The sequence below is a fragment of the Zootoca vivipara genome, chromosome 6 (assembly GCF_963506605.1).
Source record: "Zootoca vivipara chromosome 6, rZooViv1.1, whole genome shotgun sequence".
In the NCBI taxonomy this organism is placed as follows: Eukaryota; Metazoa; Chordata; class Lepidosauria; order Squamata; family Lacertidae; genus Zootoca; species Zootoca vivipara.
Window position 1 is genome coordinate 55716999 of NC_083281.1, and position 19937 is coordinate 55736935.

At 38.4% G+C, this 19937-nt stretch overlaps 1 protein-coding gene across 1 annotated transcript; it reads right to left on the reverse strand.

Moving 5' to 3' along the window:
* Positions 1 to 2633: 2633 nt before the first annotated feature.
* TERB1 (telomere repeat binding bouquet formation protein 1) lies at positions 2634 to 18623 on the reverse strand. Its single transcript, XM_060276461.1, has 17 exons — positions 18327 to 18623; positions 17760 to 17870; positions 17523 to 17651; positions 15918 to 16049; positions 14876 to 14936; positions 14674 to 14786; positions 14444 to 14566; positions 13198 to 13341; positions 12637 to 12768; positions 11795 to 11920; positions 11202 to 11365; positions 9668 to 10091; positions 6666 to 6746; positions 6036 to 6206; positions 4950 to 5062; positions 4377 to 4586; positions 2634 to 2746 (listed from the first exon to the last, which is right to left on the reverse strand). The coding sequence occupies exons 1-17, from the start codon at positions 18358 to 18360 to the stop codon at positions 2720 to 2722; spliced, it is 2295 nt and encodes a 764-aa protein (XP_060132444.1). The 5' UTR covers positions 18361 to 18623; the 3' UTR covers positions 2634 to 2719.
* Positions 18624 to 19937: the final 1314 nt, after the last annotated feature.

The window sequence follows — 19937 nt, forward strand, 5'->3', positions numbered from 1 at the left end:
GCCGAGAGGACCCCGCCTTTCCCACGCGCAGCACCGAGGACCTCGCCCGTCCTGCCCTGTGCCGGGTCGCCGCCACCGCCTCGGGGTCCTTTCTCCGCGCCCGACTCTCGTGGGCACGCTTGGCGCTTCCAGCAGCGGCTTCTCCGTGGGGCCAAGCGGCAGCTTCAAGGCGGAGCTCCTGCCCGACGAGGGGACGGGCGCTTCGCTCTAGTCAGGCAGCGTCCTGGACTCCTAAGGAGCGGTACCATATTCTGGACGATGAGTTCAAGCTTTTTGGGGCCGCCGCCCAGTGTTTGTGCGGAACAGGGACCCCTAGCGGAGACGGAGAGCGGCGCAGACTCTGCCGGCTACGCCCAGGCTTCGTAAAAGAACGCGGCGCAATTGTCGAGGCAAAATCGATTGGAAAGCTTGCATGTTCACAAATTGTGTATCGCTTCTACACTCATAAGTGGAGTATAGGGAGGGATACTGTCACAGATGAGTTGTCCCAAAGGTGCTGAAAACACCAGCTTCTGGGGAACAAGGGTGGGAGGGTGCTTCTGCGCTCGTCGTGATGTTTGCGGGCTTTCTTTAGGGCTGGCATCTGGTTGGCACGGTGAGAGCAGGCTGCAGGGCAATTCTTTGGTGAACATGCAATGTATGGAACAGCAAATACTGTATCCAGTATGGAACAGTCGCATCATGTCATAATAGATAGTGAGGTGCGAATTCAAGCCTGCGTTAAGTTTGTAAACTATACATGCAAAGTTCTCAAGGCAGCTGCCCATTTGATGGAATGATTTAGAATTCAAGTGACGACTTCACCTTTTGATTGGGCGCAATACCAGCAAACATCACATTTACAACTGTCCCCGTAGGTAATCTCGTTTATCAGGACTATCCCTGTATGCAGCAGGGCATATTAGGATTCAGACCTATGAATGACAGCTTCTGGCCTGACAGAGTTCCAAATCTTGGAGGATCATAAAGCCAACGCCCACCACAGGTGGCAGGGCACCACCAGCAGGGCAACCCAGGGGTTTTTGTGTCACTCACTCTCTTCAGGTTGCCCTGCAGGGCTAACTAGGGAAAGAGGTGATAAGGATTGCTCACCTCTGGATAAATGCCACATGAAACTGGCCTTACTAACCCTGTGCAAGAAACAGGTTGTGCTGCGTATTTACTGCAGGGAGCAGGGAAAGGGACCAAGTTCTATTATTGTGGCAATTCTTATATTATTGGATATTATCATATTGCATTACTACTACACTTTATTATAATTGCACCTGAACTTAGACTGGGCACTCAGCTACATTGGCAAAGACAAAACCCTAACCCGATTTCTCATACAAAGTTTGCAGCAAATTTAACTGAAACGCTTCTTTGATGTGTCTACTTCCAGCCTTGCACTTTTTCTTGTTCATTCCATAGCAAAATATTTCTCAGAGTGGGTGCGGAGTTGAATTTGAGGGAATGGGGAGATATTGGTTGTAGAATATATATTTGAGTAAAATCAGAGGAGAGATAGGAAATGGGGGGGTGCCTATGGTTATACTGTAGCATAGTCTCAGGGGAACAGGGCACTGGAGGTTGGACATAGCAGATAAGGAAAAGATGGGATAGATAGATGACAGATCTATCTTCTGATTCTTCCCCCAACCTATAGGATCTATGTTGCTCCATCATCCATCTGTTTAGAGATTTTTAAAATATCAAGCAGTAAAATTAATGCTTTTCAATAAATAAACCATTCAGCCTGATCAAGTCTGCAACCACCCACAATTTAATCTTGGATGAGGGAACTGACCTTCTGAAGAAGTGTGCATGCACACGAAAGCTCATACCAAAATAAAAACTTAGTTGGTCTTTAAGGTGCTACTGAAGGAATTTTTTTATTTTGACCTAATTATGTGTTACAGAAACCTGGGTGGACAAGTTGGGGGTGTGATTGCTCTTACCCAGTTCTGTTCACCTGAGTATTTGGTTCAGAACCAGCATAGACTGATAGGGTGGGGGTTGTCATGATCCACACAGATCCCATCTCCTTCACCAGGAGGGCCCATGTATTTGGAGAACAGATTTAAAGATATTGGATCAGAAACACAAAACTGGGATGCTACTGTTATACTATGGCACCCCACTGCCCAAAATTATCCCTGCCCAAGCTAGCAAAGTTGGTTTCTGGGGTGGTACAGGAGAACCCCAGCACTGTTGTTTTGGGGTATTTAAACATTCAAATGGGGACCACCTTATGTAGAGCTGTTTGGGACTTCATGGCCACAACCACGGGGTTGTCCCCATACATCACTAATAGCAGCAATGGCAGGGAAGGATAAAAAGGGGGAAATCAGTTATACCTAAATGCTTTTATCCACTGAGAAGGTGAAATGCCCTAATAAACACAAAATGCATATTTAAAGTATAATGATAAGCTTTAGCAATAAACTTGTTTTTTCATTTGCGTAGCATTTTCATATTTATTTTTAAAGAGCATTTATATCCAAAGCAAGTAAAAATACTGCAAGATAGAATAGTTACCAACTTTCTTGATTATACATATTGATAAATTATATACAAAATAAATTTACTGATTAAAAGGACTTATAGCACACAAAATAATCAAGTACAAAATGGAGTACCCTCTTAATAAAAATAATTATTACATTTTAAACAAACAAAAAAGAGCCAACTTGTATGATGATCCTGTTTCCTTGACAGAATGCACGTAACTTATAAGATGTCATATGTTTTTCTTGTTTTTATTTTTCTGTGAGAGAAGAGAAAAAAAGGAAACCAGACAAGGCAAATGTCAGAGCATTGGCACAGACAAATATTTGTTATCCAGTTGTGATTCATATGGCTATACAGGCTATACAGGTGAGAGGAAGGTGTGTGAGAGAAGAATATGGCTTTTTTAGAGCTCCTCCAGCTCTGCCAGAACTTTATGTTGTGTTAGCAGTCAGAGTCAACATTTGCTTACCGGTACCTGACAATTTATGTGACCCTGATAAGGGCGGTTTCTGCCATATGTTAGCTGCATGACCAACTGAGGAGAAAGCCAGAACCAGTTGCACTGAAAAGCAGAGCTGATGGGCTAGTTTTGGCAATGTACATCTTCAACTGACAGCCCAGCAGACTCTCTTGTATGGAGAAGAAAATGTAAGCTGGGTGCAGAGGACAGGGAAGAGCTCCCAGGCTAGTTCTGGGAAGGAGGCATCCCAGGCTTGGAGCATCCACTTGTCAGGTGGCAATAGTAGTTTTGTGTAGAAAATTTCACAGGATGCCACAGTGCTGCTTTACATCTTGGATAACTTCCATCATCAAATGAGAAAGAAGCACTGGGCATAATTCCATTAAATGGGGGGAGCTAATCCAGGCCCACTCAACAGTTGTCTCATTGCTACAGTACAGATCAGGTCTCTCTGACTCCTGGTCAGTAACACTCTCCCTGCTGAAATACAAGAGGTTCCATTGGTATTGATATTTCACCAACTCTTGAAGACATACCTGTTTGGACAAACATTTCCCTGCTACCCTGATTTGATTGCTGCTTTAACTGTTTTAGCTATTGTGCTTTTCTAATGGGCTTGCTTAGCTATATATTTTAATTATGTATGTTTTAATGTAGTAGTTGTTGTGCTAATTATTTTAATTACAGGTTGCTGTATTTTAGGTGGCTTTATAGTATTCTTCTTATTTTGTTGTTGGCTTTTATTTGCTTGAGAATGGCTGCTTACCCGGTCACAGGGTGGGTGGCTGTTGCAGCCTGTTGCACCAGGCCCCTCCCCTTTGGGAGCAACATCGGAGCTATGCAGCTGGTTGTGGGGAAATTCCCAGGCCAGCCACTGGGAGATTGGTGGGCTTTCCCACCATAGGCTATTTGATTCCTGGGCAATCCAGCCGAGCCAGGGGGACTGGGTTTGGAGCCAATACACCCGACCCCAGGACAAATAAATGAAACATTTATTTGCTTGAGAACGGCCTTGGTATTTCTTCTTGAAATGAAATGTACTATCTAAATGCTTTTATTTTAATGGCCATTGGCTATATACAATAAAATTGATTGAAGTACAATCAATTAATAATATTGCAAAATACTATTGAGTCCCAGGGATGATATTTGGGTTTTAAATAACCTTACTTTCATAGTTTACACTTCCAGAAGTAAATGGCTACTTGGATTCAAGTTGTAGTTTTCAGTGTCATTACATCCTGAAAGCCACTCCCATTGAAGGGGCAAGTGTCATTATTTGCATAGCCTTACCTCCAACACTAATGGATAACCACCATCCACTGAAGAGAAAGCATTTCCAAAACCAGCCCAATGGTTCTTTCCTTTCCTCTCATCCTATCCCAAAGCTGTAAAATACTAGCACAAAATTAATTTGAAATATTACCTGTAAGTGGTAGTATTTCTTAGCAAGGTCAACATTTGTCCTTCCCTTCTGAAACGGGTAAGTCCATAAAATTAAATTCCAATGATGGCCCATTTTCTTTACACCATCCAAAAGAAATCTTATTTCTTCTGATGTAAAATTTTTCCTAGTTCTCCGTTTGCTGTTTTCAAAAGTTGCTGCAGGTATATCTTGCAGATGAATATCAGTTTTCTGCATCATTAATGAAAACAGTACACATTTGGCAGATGTGCCAGAGCTCAATGGTAACATTCATACAAGGAAATAAAGAAGGTCCTATGTCCAGTCCCAAGCCCAACACAAGCATTGTACAGGTATGCATTTCCCCAAAGTGGGGGTACCAGAGCTTTGGTTAGGCTATTTCTTTGTTTGTTTATTAACAATAACTTGTGGTTTACGGATATCCTTTCATCAGTTATGAATAATATTTATCAGTGTGCTGAGGCCGGGTCTCAGTTTAGGCATTAATACTTATTAGAAATAACACTGTCATATGTACTAGAACATATACACAAATGTTAACATACAGAACATTTGCCATTTAGGTGTCCATACCCCATCTTTAAATGAGAAAGCATGATCTTCATTCAGATCCTGGTGTTTAAGCCTGTGTTTCTGTTGGATTATTTGTTTCTTTGAATATGCGTCCTGTTTTGTTTGAAGATCTGCTGTTTGAAACAAAACATTTGCTTATTTAAAATTACTGTAAGTTATGGAAGACAAAGGACAGAACTAGATTTCATGAGAGAAATGCAGGGCTCCCCAAATCCTGTGTTTTCCATCACAGCTATGGGGAACTTTTGGGCCTTCCATATGTTGCTGATCTATGGCACTGGCTGTGCTTGTGGGGGCTGATGGAAGTTGTAGTTCAGCAACATCTGGAGGGCCAAAGGTTCCACATACCTGCTTTTTTATGATGCTAATGCTGGCATAGGCAGCCATTGTAGGGGAGATTTCGTGGGCAGGCTTAACCCTTTCCCCAGCTGCTTAGTCTTCCCTGCAAAGGTATACCTGGACATGTTATTTTACTGCCCCTCCCCCCAGGTTTCATGACTAGTAGAAGCCTGATTGCAATGAAAAATGAACCAGGGAGAGCTCTGGGAGGAGGAAAATCAGCTAACTTGGGGGATCTATGGTTGAAGTCAGGAGATTACACATCCATTGAACTGAACTGAATTGAATATTGACATATATTTGCATTCTAATTGCTTCTTTTATTTCTTACATTTTCTCTTATTGTCTTTTATTGTATTATAATATAAATTATATGAAATATAATAAAATACAGTATATAAAAAATTAAAAGGCAATGAAAATATAATTAAAAATTATACAGCGTATTGCACATCATATTACAATTGCTGCAACAGGCAGAAAAATCATTAAGTGGTCTGCCAAGACCAGGCATCCCCAAACTGCGGCCCTCCAGATGTTTTGGCCTACAACTCCCATGATTCCTAGCTAAGAGGACCAGTGGTCAGTGATGATGGGAATTGTAGTCCAAAATATCTGGAGGGCCAAAGTCTGGGGGTGTCTGGCCAAGACCCTCAGCAATTTTCAAGTGGTTGGGGGGGGGAGCTTGGAAACCACTGGGCTAGAGCATGCTCCACATTAAATTTTATGAAAAATGATTACTATTACCATTATACTCTGTAGAAGTATTCCTGCTAGAGATAATAGATCTTTTTATCTTCCTTTTATATTTCAGTTCAGTTTCTAGAGTAACTTTGTGTTGTTCACATAGATATTTACAAGACTGCAAAATCTTGCTACAATTTCGGCTGTTTAAGGGAATGCCTACTGTTATACAACCTGAAAAAAATATAGAATACAGTATTAGTAAAATAGCATGTGACTTTGTAAAAGGCATTTTAAAAAGGATTTCAGGCTGAATTTCTCATATCTGCTTTTAGTAAATTGTGATTTACATAGTCTGGTCTTTCCAGGTTTAACATCAGTAAATCTAGCAAATACTTTTTGGGAATTCACTGGTAAACCTAATATTGAATCAGTAAACAGAATCATAGAATTGTAGAGTTGGAAGTGGCCTTGTTATTGCTCAAATATTCAAAATTGTGGAGGGGGATCCTTCTTTGCTTAGATTTCCAAAACAAAATTACTAATTTTTAAGACACAATACAAAGTGATTGCATCTTTAAATGTAAAAAAATTATCTAGCATTTTAAAGAAAAGAAATATCTGTTAGTATCTACCGGTAGATAAATCACCTAGTTTAGGCTTCTTACAAAACACAACAACAACAAAAACCACCTGTGCACTGCAACTCTGCTATTTTAGAAGCAGCCAGATTACAGTTTATCCTCCTGCTTGTTGTTCTTGAACATAATGGATCTATAAAAGAGAAATGTTTTTGGATCAATATGAAACATATGGTTAAGAATTCAGGTATGTTATGTACTTTATGTAGTTATAGACCATAATAACACAAAATTAAGATAAAGATAAAAAAGAAGTTGCTAAACTAAGTTATTCAGCCAGCATACCAGATGAAATTTCTAAGGCATTAATTTGTTCAGTTGACACTGTGATACAGGAGCATGGTGTCCAAGTTCATAGTGTCTAACATAGTTTCCAGAACTATGTAATTTTATTACAATGTGTTGGAGGGACACACAAGTACCCCTTTAGTTAAGGTGGGTAGCCAACAAAAAAGTCCAACATTATGTCTCAAAATTCTATTTATAAAAATGATACCTGTTAGGGTAAGTCCATTATAGCATCAGCCTTAGCAACCATTTTCCAGCTTTATGGAGCTTGAATTACTATGACAGCCTTAACTCTGGTCTTAAAATACAGTGGTACCTCGGTTTACGAACCTAATCTGTTCCGGAAGTCCGTTCTTAAATCGAAACGGTCCTTAAACCGAGGCGCACTTTCCCTAATGAGGCCTCCCACCGCTGGTGCCCTTCCACCGTTCGGATTCCGTTCTTAGACCGAGGTAAAGTTCTCAAACCAAGACACTATTTCCAGTTTTGTGGAGTTTGTAAACCAAATTGTTCTTAAACTGGACTGTTCTTAAGCCAAGATACCACTGTAATTGAATACAACTGTGCTTATATTTTAAATGCGACAGACATTTATATCATGAATAGTTTTAACAATAAAAAGTCATACTAGATTATGAAATTTAAGACAAATTCATCACTGAATATGTGATGGAGTAATACTGTTATTCCACATGGGCAAATATGTAGCATGCTTGGACAACATATAATGAACAATATACGTAAAACATATTGGCTTTGTTTAGATGTCATGCTAAACCATAGTTTAGCACAACATGCATTTTAGTACAACATGCATAAGCTATGGCATACCTTGGTCTCACACACCTCCTTCATTTTCCCATGCACCCAAGGATGAGTTTGTATGCTTTTGCTTCTGCTTTCAGTTAAACACAGTTTGCCATGTCATCCATACCTGGAATTGTGGTCAACACTAACTATGGTGCTTAGTTTCCAACAAGTCAGCATTATAACCTGTGGTCTGAAGTTGGCTTGTTTGTAGTGTATCTTGATTTCTGTAAGGCTTTTGACAAAGCCCCTCATGATATTATTGGGGGGAAGCTTGTAAAATGCAGTCTGGATGAAGTTACTGTTAGGTGGATTTTGTAGCTGATTGATTGAGCAAACCTAAAGAGTGCTCACTAACTGTTCCTCATCACCCTTGAAAAGTGTGACAAGAGGGATGCCACAGGGTTCTGTCCTAGGCCCGTTGGTGTTCAACATCTTTATAAATAACTGGGATGAAGGTGCTGAGGAGCTGCTCATCAAATTTGCAGACACACCGCAGAAGACAGAATCGGAATTCAAGATGACTGTAACAGATTGGAGAACTGGGCCATGAATTTCAAGAGAGACAAATGTAAGGTTCTAAGAACCAGGTGCACAAATATAAGATGGACACCTGTGAAAAGGATCTAAGGGTCTTAATAGACCACATGATTAACATGTGTGGTGCATGATCAACACAGTGTGATGCAGCAGCAAAAAAGCCAGTGTCCAGATCAAGGGAAGTGCCTCTCTATTCTGCCTTGGTCAGACAACAACTGGAGTACTGTGTCCAGTTCTGGGCACCACAATTTAAGAAGGATATTGACGAACTGGAATGTGTGCAGGAGGGAAACCAAGATGATCAAGGGTCTGGAAACTAAGCCTTATGAGGAACAGTTGAAGGAATTGAATATGTTTAGTCTGCATAAGAGGAGATATGATAGCCATCTTCAAATATCTAAAGGGCTGTCACATAGAGGACAGAGCAAGCTTGAAGTCCTGAACCAATGCCTTCAAGTTAGAAGAAATGAGATTCTGACTCAACATCAGGAAGAACTTTCTGACATAAGAGCTGTTAAACAGTGGAATGGACTCCCTTGGAAGGTTGTGAACTCTCCTTCCTTGGAGGTTTTTAAGCAAAGGTTGGATGGCCATCTGTCATGGATGCTTTAGTTGAGCTTGCTGCATTGCAGGGATGAGGGTGGATAATTAGATGAACCCCAGGATGCCTTCTGACACTATAGTTCTATGAACCACAGTGTGTTGCTCCAACAAACCACTTTTAACCAAATGTAAAAAGCAAAAGGTTTTGACTGCTTCTTTTGGCTATGCAGGAGAGGAGAGAAGGGACCAAGTGCACAAGCCCAAGGCTTTGCATGATGTGCAAATGCAACCACTAAGTATGGTATATGTGCTTATTTTTCATCCAATTTAAAATAAACTAATTTCTAACAACTATCAACTTAGTAAAATGTCAGAAATTAAACACTTTTGATTAACAGTACCTACCTGCATTTTGTACCAGTTGAGTTCTTCTTTTACCTGCAATATCTGTCTGTTTACACAATTCACTAAAAGGATAAGAAAGACATTCTTAAAACTTGACCTAATATATATTTCATTGTGTTGTATCATGCTTATTGACTCCCACAATTTCCCACATTGCACTGCAGTGAATAATGCTAACCAGGGAAAGGGGGGCATGTTTCCTATGCACATTGAAGCTTGGGATAATTTTATTTATTACCTGCATTTATTTGATATAAATCTTTTTCATACACTTCGCTTCAAATAAAAATTCTAAGGGTACCTTCCACACATGAGGCTACTCAGTAGCCATGAAGAAGTTCAAAAGCTGAAAGTAATGTTTCATTTTGAAAGAGGTCTACAGCTCCTTATATCTTCCAGATGGAATTTCAGTCCATTAGAGTTCATGACAAATTTTAATAATATTAAATGCAGTTTGCTAATTTGAATCACAATCAGGATTTAAAAGTATCAATTTAAAATTGTATGTAGGATCATAGATACAGTACCTTACTTGTACTTCAGACTTGCTAGATTCACAGACAGTGTTTTTATCTGTAATATGTTTATGTTGATAGCTTATGTTGGGTGTCCTCATTTTATCAGCTGCATGAAGATTAAGTTCATTTCGACTCACTGAAGCATCAATTGGATTCCTATTGGCAGGCTTTAGTAATTCATTCTTTGAATAGTCTTTTACAAATTTAGTAGCAATCAGTTTAGTAGACATAGAATCTAGTAATTGTTGGTTCACTTCTGTATATGTTATGTCACTTGAATTTGGCTTGCTTGCATTTTCTTTAAGATGCATAGGGGTAGTCTGCAGGATCACTTCTTTGGGAATATAATCAATTAATATTTGTCTTCTCACTTTTTTCTGTGTTTAAAAAAATAGCAATTGAAGGTCATACAAAATACATCCAGTGTGTGGGGGAGGATGGAAAACCTTGGCTACTTATATTGAAGGTTCAAGGCAGGGATGATCAACTCAGGGAGTTGACTCGTAAAAGCCAAACTTTGTGGATTAGAATGAAAACATCATTCACACCTATTACTTCTTTCATAATCTTATTTAACATTTCAGGTATGTCTTTTTCCACTGTTGTTTTCCTTTAAGTTGAAGTCAGTTTTAATTTGCTGAACTCAATACTTGTTTTGACAATTGCATTTTGGTTCCACAATTTTAATATTACTGCATATTTACTTTGAAGGAAGAAGTATTTGTCAAATTCAGGTCAAATTGTTGTTGTTGTTTCATGCTCAATTCCCTTCAAAATAAGCAGCTGAAAATACTAAAAACAAGACTGGGACATAAAAATAATGAAACCTAAGAAATCATCCAACACAAACAAGACTTAGCGTTCCAAAGCATTTCAGAAAGTGTAAACAGATAAGGAAGAGGTTTCTTCCTGTGATATCCTAACCTTCACTGATCAAATTAAAAATTAATAATTACATTACTGAGGGAAAGCATGAGGGAAGTTCATGTTGAATCACCATGACTATGTGGCTGAATATGGGGGAGCAATAATTTTACAGGTGGGTAGGATATTTTATCTGAAGTACTATTGGTAGCAGAAATATGTTTGTTTGCATAACAAAGAATGGTCATGTTTACACAGGCTAGGAATACTAGAATAGAAACAAACATCTTTAGCTAAAAAGTGACGCCAAGGCAGGATGGAAGCTTGAAACAGGTGCTATTCCCCACAGAAGGCATAACATAAACCTGTTTTCGCTGGCCCTACCTTCTGGACTGACTGGGAGGAATAACCCAGATGATGATATCCTCCTTCCACCACAGGAAAATAGGAAAAAAAACTTTTTAAAAAAACAGCTTATCAGGCTTATGCTTCCCTTTTTATAATTCATTCAGACACTATTTTCTTGCATAGAAAATATCTATGATTTTAAAAAATCCTGATTTTAACATACTGCATCTATTCTTATTTTTTTAAAAAAAACAACAACAACAACGAAGAACCACCTGTTGTCGGTCATTTTCAAGTCCTTCGATTCTATATAAAATTTCTTTGGCTTTGTCCCAGTAGTCTTCAAGGATCATCTCTTTGTTCTGCCAATCAACCTTCAACTGTTCTGCATCATCCAGTTTTAATGAATGTTTTCCTAACTTCAGTGACAACTTCTCAGCTTTAGAAAAAGTGAGAATAAGGCAAGGTAAGCTGGCTTTATAAAAACAGAGTTATATTTTATGCTACATGCCAAAGTCTTAAAAATGTTGGCTCTCAATGAGAGTGACTTATTTAAGATGTGTTTTATTTTGCTTTTTACATCTCTCTGCAGTATTTAAAGGACCTTATACAAATACAGCCCCAGACATGCTCCCTTCATTAATATTTCTGCTACATCAAGGGAAGATGGAAGCAAGAAGAGATCAAATTAACAAGTAGAAGAAAGTGGGTAGGGAAGCATAGAACAGAAGTTGATGATCTCTAACCTGGGTGAAATAGGAAAATTTGCAGATAAAGCAAATGGGTAAGTGGCTAATGGGCAAGAAGATATTCTCAAATCTGCCCTATAAGTTTTTAAAAATAGTAATGAAAATAATGATAATCTTACTGATCTGCTTGCAATTTTGCAGCACAAAGGTGACAGCCTTATTTAGTTCTTCATCCTGCGATTCAGTTAGTGCCTGAATCATAAGTGGAAGGCCATTGTTCTTGACCAGAGCAAATTGATTTTCCTCTAAAAAAAATACCATTAGTTTCTTGGAACATATTTGTCCAAACTGTCCAAACAGTTGTAACAGCACCTTTTATCATATTTGGAAGAATAAGCAATAAAATTACAATGGGATGCAGTTATATTGAATTTTCAGCCCAACTTCAATTAGTCATATCTAGCTTATTTGCATACGCTCAGTAACATATTGTAGTGTGACTTCATTTACATGAAGCTATCCTATTAGTTTTAATGGAAATATTGCATAGTGCCTTTTTAAGACTTAAGTGTTAAAGCAGAAATTTATACTTAGCTACCACTAATAACTCTTAACTTGGCTCTGACAGTTATCAGGATTTTGTAGAAGTTCCTATATCCTGCACTAGAAATAACCACTAATGGAAAAGGTGCCTAATCATAATCCTATTTATAGTACAATCCTAACCATGTTTACTTAGAAGTAAGTTTCACTGAGTTCAATGGGGCTTAGTCCCAGGTAAGTGGATATAGGATTGCAGCCTAAATGTAGTAAGTTTCAAAGTGATCATTTTTATTTTATTTAAATGAGGGATAAAGCAGCTTGTTAAAACTAACCATGCATTACTCTAGCAACATCAGGTTTGGTTTCTTCATAGGTCATTATTAAGTACAGTAATTGTGCACTGGAGTTTTAATGCAAACTGCATTTGAATGCAGCATCTAACATGTTCAATTTAAGAAATACAGAACCAGTTTCCTACCGCAGCCATATGTACAGTGTCCAAGGGTAAGTATAATACTATTTTTTTCTCCCGGATCCAGATGTTTGTAAGAAAGCAGTGTTAGGAGATTTGGCACAATATTATACCTTGGCAGGTTAATTCCAACTGCAACTATTGGTACAAAAGGGAAAACAACACCCATTAAACTCTACATGCAGTAAAGAGACATACTTTTATAGAGCGCCTATTCCATCCTTTCTTCCAGTTATCTCAAGCTTTCATCCAATACCAGGTACAACACTAACTACAAAATTTGTGACATCGTCTATGTGAGGAATGGAGATTAGAAGAATTTGCAACTCCCTTCCCCTCCTTGCAGTATCCTTAACTTATTTTAATGATATTTAATGTTTGTCATGTTAATAAATAAAGTCAGAAACTAAGGCAGATCCTGGTAATATAAGTAATGAATTATCTGAGAGTACTTAATCCTATATGGAGGCATGGACCTAACTAGAACCTGGATGTACCCTTACAGAATACAAGCTTCACTTTCTGTTAAGATATTTATTAAAAAGATATTTAAATCTGTTCACTCACGGTTATCGGCAATACAGGCATCAATCGTTTTTGTCACCACTATGGCAAGTTTTGTGCTTGCAACTGAATTCTGTCTCAATTTCACAAGAAGCTCATCCAAAACAGCTAATCCACCAACAGAAACAAAAAATTGCTGCATTCTTGCTTGAAGAAACAAAAACAAACCATAACAATTACCAGCCATGCTTCTCTCATAGTTTGCTTTAAGCTAAAGTTTTCCAGGCTTTCTGTCAAATGCAGAAGGTGTCAAGTTCAATCCCAAGCATCTCCAGATAGGGCTGGGAAAGACCCCTGTCTGAAATCCTGGAGACACTCCAATGCAATGTAGATGATACTGAGCTAGACAGATCAGTGCTCTGACTGGATGTAATAAAACTTTTGTAAATTAATTTTGAGAGAAATTATTCACAAAAAAATTTCTATCATGATCTCAATTCATCCCTTCCTCAAATTGTTTACTGCAGCAACCATTCTATCTGGTTATTATAAACCCTTCAATTTCTCAGCATTTCTCAGATGAAAATAGGGACATCCTAATCCATAATAATAATTTTACTATTTACACCCCACCCATCTGATTAGGTTGCCCCAGCCACACTGTGCGGTTTCCAACATATATAAAAAATATAATAAAACATTAAACATTTTTAAATTTCCCTATACAGGGTAGCCTTCAGATGGCTCAGGGATCGGATAATTCCATGCCCTCCAACATTTCTCTGATAAATCCTAAGGAAAAGCAGGACATCCTAAGGAAAAGCAGGACATTCTGTCAGCTTCTGTAAATCCAGCACTATCTCTGGAAAATAGGAACACTTGGAAGGTCTATTATTATGTAACACTATGAAAGAGCTGGTACCTGAATGTACTGATTTTCCTCTGAGTTCTCTGTTTTGTATCAAGACTGAAAGCCATCATTTTAAACTGTAAACTGCCCTGAATGCTTTGGTAGAAAGGCAACATATATATATTTAATATTTTAACAAATGAATATATAGTGATTTCTAGAAAATGCAAAACAAGCTAGAGGGGATGTGTGTCAACTCACTGTGCCATGGAAAAGCCCTCCCCTCCTCTCTTTACCTGGTTCCACTGTATGTTCTAGAATTAGAAGATAATATCACAAAAGTAGTTGCCCTATTTCTGTGCAGAAGATGCAGGAAATTAAGCACTAGAAATGGCAAAAGAAATCCCATCAGGCTTTTCACTGAAAAATAACGTGCTGGTACAATGGTTAGATACTTACAATTATTTGCAACTGTGAGCCCAATGAATGAACATACTGGGCGAACTATCTCAGGCGTTATGCTACTTTGCAGCCAGTCTTTTGCATGAGGAAATACCGAACTGCAAAATTTCTGATTCTCCTCTGTTGGTGACAAAACAATGGCACACTTAGATATGCGTTGAAAAATACTTTCCCCTCACTGTCATCGGACAAATAATGAAATGAAATGTTTAACAAAAATATACTACCATTCTGGGGATTATTTACACTTGCACAGAGAGCACTGCAAATTGAAGACCACAGATGATATTCGTTAATTTTTTGATCCAAAAGGTTCAGATCACATACTGAAAGACTTGTTCTGTTAGGAAATTAAAACAAAAACATAACAAATAGCAATTTGGGGGAGGAATTTTCAGCTTAGTACAACAATCTTGCTTTATTACTTACCTGAATAATTGAAGCAGAGCATTAAGGCAACCAGACTCTTTCGCACACATCTGCCCACGCTCTATAAAATGAACACATTTTGGCATGTAAAGATTTAAAATAATATATAAGAAGTATTTCAAATATCAAGCAATCAATAATTCAGTGAAATCTTAGAACTGTTTCACACATTATGTGGTATGAAACATGCTTGTCACTGAGGGCCTCTTTAGACACTTTTTATTGTGCATTCATGACAATTTGTGCTCAAGATGCTAGCAGGGTGGTCATAAGTGCTATTACTTTGTGAGGGGTAAACTACAGTACCCAGAATTCTTTGTGGGGTTGCGTGTACACAGCATGGTAGCATTGGGGAAGCATCTCAGAAAAAAACTAAAGCAGAATATATCAACCAGTAATGCACTTTATTGTGTCAAGGATATGTTGCTGAATACACCCACAATCAATCCCATGTCTGCAGGGGCCCTGAGTATACACCCTGCAGGGAATAGCAGCTAAGCTTAAAATGTAATATATGAAATATATAGACCATATTCTTCAGAAAGTTAGTGACAGAAAGCTTAAAGAAGTGGTATTTTATTTTTAGAATTTAAATGTCAATCATTTCATCCTTTGCAGTTTCCAGTTTTAGTTCCTACATTTGGTGGAAATTTTTGTACTGCATTTTAACCCCAACAGGATGTACTGAGAAAGTACTTTGTTCCCCAAATTGAATTATGCTAAATTGCCCAAGGATTTATGCGATCTATAGAACTCCCAGAGATTGCAGTCTTCATGATATTATGCAACCTAAGTAGTGATTATGCAACCTAAGTAGTGATTTATGCACTGCTAAAGCTGAGCATATCCTTAGAAAATATATTAGTTAAACTTGCTTAAGTACCTGTGAGTAGCAATAAAATTTATAAGCATGTATCTGTGAATGTAAGTCTAATTGAACTAATTGCAGTTAATATTCATCTGGAGGCTACTCATCATAATTTAAAATGTGTTTGTGTGTCTGCAATTTCCTTACATGTGTGTGTGGAGGGAAATGACTTACTGTTATTTGAAACCAGTGCTATTAAGAAATAAACAGACATTCTTTTCAAATTCACACTGGAATCATTATTAGTTAGGTGTCTGTGAAGGTCCTCAAATGATCCAGAAGTACATAATGCTTGTTGGCAGAATACTGAAACAAAATAGATATTGCTCTGAGAAATTTGTGTCTTATATTACATACATTAAATTTAATAAAGCAAACAGAATCAAACTTTCTTATAAATTCTACAATAATAGTAGGTATCTGTATCAGTCTGTTGGGGGGAGGGATTCAAATAATAGTAGCCCTTGGAGATTAAAAAATCTCAATGTTGCCATTTTAATGTCAGAGTTGTGTCCATTTATTTTTTTGTATAGACACTGACTTATTTCTATTGGCCGCCAAAATATTTTTTGGCTACAAGGTGGGTGAAGCTCTGAGCAGGGGACACTTAAGGAACATACATAACACTGGGGGCAAGACATTTATACACAACTTGTCCCAGTGGTGTTCAAAATTAAATGAACCCACAGGAAGTGGTTATTTGTAGTACACTGATGACATCCATCTCAATTTCTCTATATTATCTGAATGTACACGCCTTTAACTGATGTTTGGATGTGGTGGTGTGATAATGAAGACTGAATCCTGATAAGACGGAGACTCTGTGGACAGAGGTGTCCTGCCTGTTGGAGCAGAGCCTCAGTGCTAGCTTCCTGCCAAGAGTGCTGCCAGTGCTTACCAAGAGGGGAAGGGGCAAGGCGGCAGGGAGGTCAAAATGATGCATGCACACTGGCGGAACCAATCCCAAACTTCTACTCATGAACATAAGAAAATAAACAGAGCCTGCTGTGCCAGGCCAATGACCCACCTACTCCAGCATCCTGTTTTCATAGTGGCCAATCAGATGCCTAGGCAAAACCAGCAAGCAAGACCCGAGCACAAGAGCACTTTGCCTTCCTGTGGGTTTCCCACAACTGGCATTTAGAAGCATTATTGCCATAGCCTTGTCTGCTGTTTGAAGTTTTGTTTCTCAAACCAACTTCCTGCTGATTTAGTCTCCTTAAGATGTCCCTAATTCATCTCTAGCCAGGGTATGAACACTTTAGCATACTAAGGTAAAGAATCCATGCACCATCAACACATAAATGAATGAAGCTGCACTGATGTGAACAGTTAGTGGGGAAAGAGCTGTGAAATGCATGGGAAATGGGGAAGAACTTCACTGAAGGTGGCAATGTGAACACAGCCTAAGAGTGTTTTTTACCAGCTTCGGCTGGTGCACCTGTTCCTGAATAAGCATAGCTTGACCACAGTAAGCTATATATTCGTAACCTCAGTATTGGATTACTGCAATGTACTCTATGTGGGGCTGCCCTTAAGACTACTTCAGAAGCTGTGGCTAGTTCAGAATGCCATGGGTAGGTTGAAAGGGGAGCATGTAATGCACCTATTGAAGAAGCTGCACTGGCTGTCATTTTGCTACAGAGTCAAATTTAAGCTTTTGTTGTTCATATATGTACTTGAAAACTAGTCTTTTGCAGAAATGAAACAAAACACGAAAACTTAATATCTTCAAATGTGATAATATAATTATATGAAAAGAATACAATTGTGCATTACCATTATTCTCGGCTAAACCTCCTAATGTGAAGAAGGCAGCTTCCTTTACCATGCTGTGCACACTTGACTTTGCAAGGTTATATACAAACATCAAACCACCTATTTCTCGAAAATAATCGCTTGCATCACCTAGCAAAGACAGAAACAGTGCGGAAAGTGTCAACTTTCAAAGGAATATATTTTAATAATCCAAAGGAATAAGACATGGAGCAATGCAACTAGAACTCAACATCTTACTGTTTTGTTGACAGGCTGAATAAATAGTAACCAATGCCTCTTTCTGAGTAGTAGGATGATCCATTTGATATTTTAGACATTCAAGTAGTAAATTCAGATCAGTTTTCATCTCTATAAGGATAAAGCAAACAGTTTTTCAAATTATTTTACATAAATTTAATTTTAATTAAAACAGAATTAAAACGGCTGATTAATTTACAGCCAGAATCCCATTATCTTGGCAATCCCAACAGAGCTGGCTCAGAGTCCAGTAGATTCTGTGCTAGCCCAGCCCAGCCCAGCCCAGCCCACTTTTGCAGCTCCCAAAACCACATTTTGGGAGTTTCTACTGACTACCACCAGTTGGGTGAGCACATTGGGCACTCCTCATTGATGGGGTTTCTCAGTGACATATGTCAGTGGAGTCAGGCAGTGCTAGGCAGAAGGACATCTCCAACATTGTGGATCAGGTGCTTGGATCTCTGCAAAAGGCTATGTCTTTTACCTACTTCCATTTGAAGATTAGCCTGGCAGACTGCTAAAATAATGAAAAGTAACATGGATATAAAATAATTTTGGCAAATTTACCACATGGCATTTTCTGATCTTTTCCATTTTCCATTTTGACTGTATTATTTTACTTAGCCTTTAACTGCAAAACAAAGAGAGAGAGGGTTGTCTCTGTTATTAAAGCACGATTTTGGATTTTTAAAAAGAAAATGAAGGAAAGTAAATTCAGCTTAATAAAATCTAACATTTGTATTAATGTTGATTACCACTTCTATAGGAGCACAACATACTCAAGATCACCTAACATACATGCATAATATACAAAGAGATGCAAAGTAAATAATTTTTATTAATCCTTCATGGATGGTGTGGCGGTTCTAGTTTATCAGTGTTTAGAACCAAACTGAGGAAGTACTGCAAATTAATTAGCACATACTGCAAATAAATGATTTAATTTTATTTATTAAAATTATATCCCACCCTTCTGCCCATATGAGCCTAGAGTGGCATAAAATCTACTAATTTAGAGACAAATTTGAGATTATTAGCATCTTTAGTGAGTGTTTTGAGAGAAACAAATAGTTTCTAAAAGTTTCTGTTAAAAACTTCTGGAACTAGTTTCTTTGCCCAACCTACTGCAAGTAAAGTTGTAATTATTTCGAAGACCATGAAGAACAAGAGCTGGCAAAAACACACTTTAATCTCCTGAATTTGTATAGCGTATTACCTCAATAATATTCAATATAAATAAAGTCTGCAACATATTTTACAGGGACTGTAACCATTTTGTTGCAAGGGGGGAGAGTCCATCAGTCACCAAGAAAAAGAACAGCAAAGGGTCTGTTTTTATTATGGTAAGTGTTTGTAGATCAGAGGCTACTTCCATATTATTGAGGTTTAAATAATAACAACTTTTACAATAAAGAAACGATCAGACTCTTCTTTGTTACTCTATTTAGTCTGGCTGGATTCATGCACCATCTTGAGAACGTTCTCAAGTTAAGCTCTTGTGTTCGGAACTTAATGACTTTAAGATCTATAACTAACTGAATGGCCACGGAATTCTTCACCCATGTATCTGAGAAAAGCCTGTCGTATCTCAGCCTGACCTACTTCAGAGGCTTGTTCTGAAGTGAGGCAACCCATATACACATTGCCTTGTGTGTGGTGGGTGGGGACAAGACAAATAAGTGAATATTCCTGCATTGCAGGGGGTTGGGCTAGATGACCCTTGGGGGGTCCCTTCCAATCCTACAATTCTCTGAAACACAAAAATAATAAAAAACATGTTCGGAAGGGTAGCTATGAAAAGTCCTTTGCAGCAAAACAAACAAACAAACAAACCCAGCCGTGTCTTCTGGCAGTTTAAGGACTAACAGATTTATCATGATTCACATAATAATGCTGTATGGAATAACGTGGAATTGTAATTCTATGTTTTATATTTATTCGTGGTGCTTTTAAATGCGAGGAAATAAATAAAAGAATACTTAGCAGGAAGGAACAGGAAAATGCCAGCGACTTTCTCCCTTTCTGACAGGAACCTGCCCATGGGCGTAGCCAAGATTTATCGGGGGGGGGGGAGAACCGACTTATCTGCCACGCAATTGGTCAGTTGCCAAGTATTTCTATTTATTTACTTGATTTAGGGGTTCCCCCTAAATCTACGCCCATGAACCTGCCGTTACG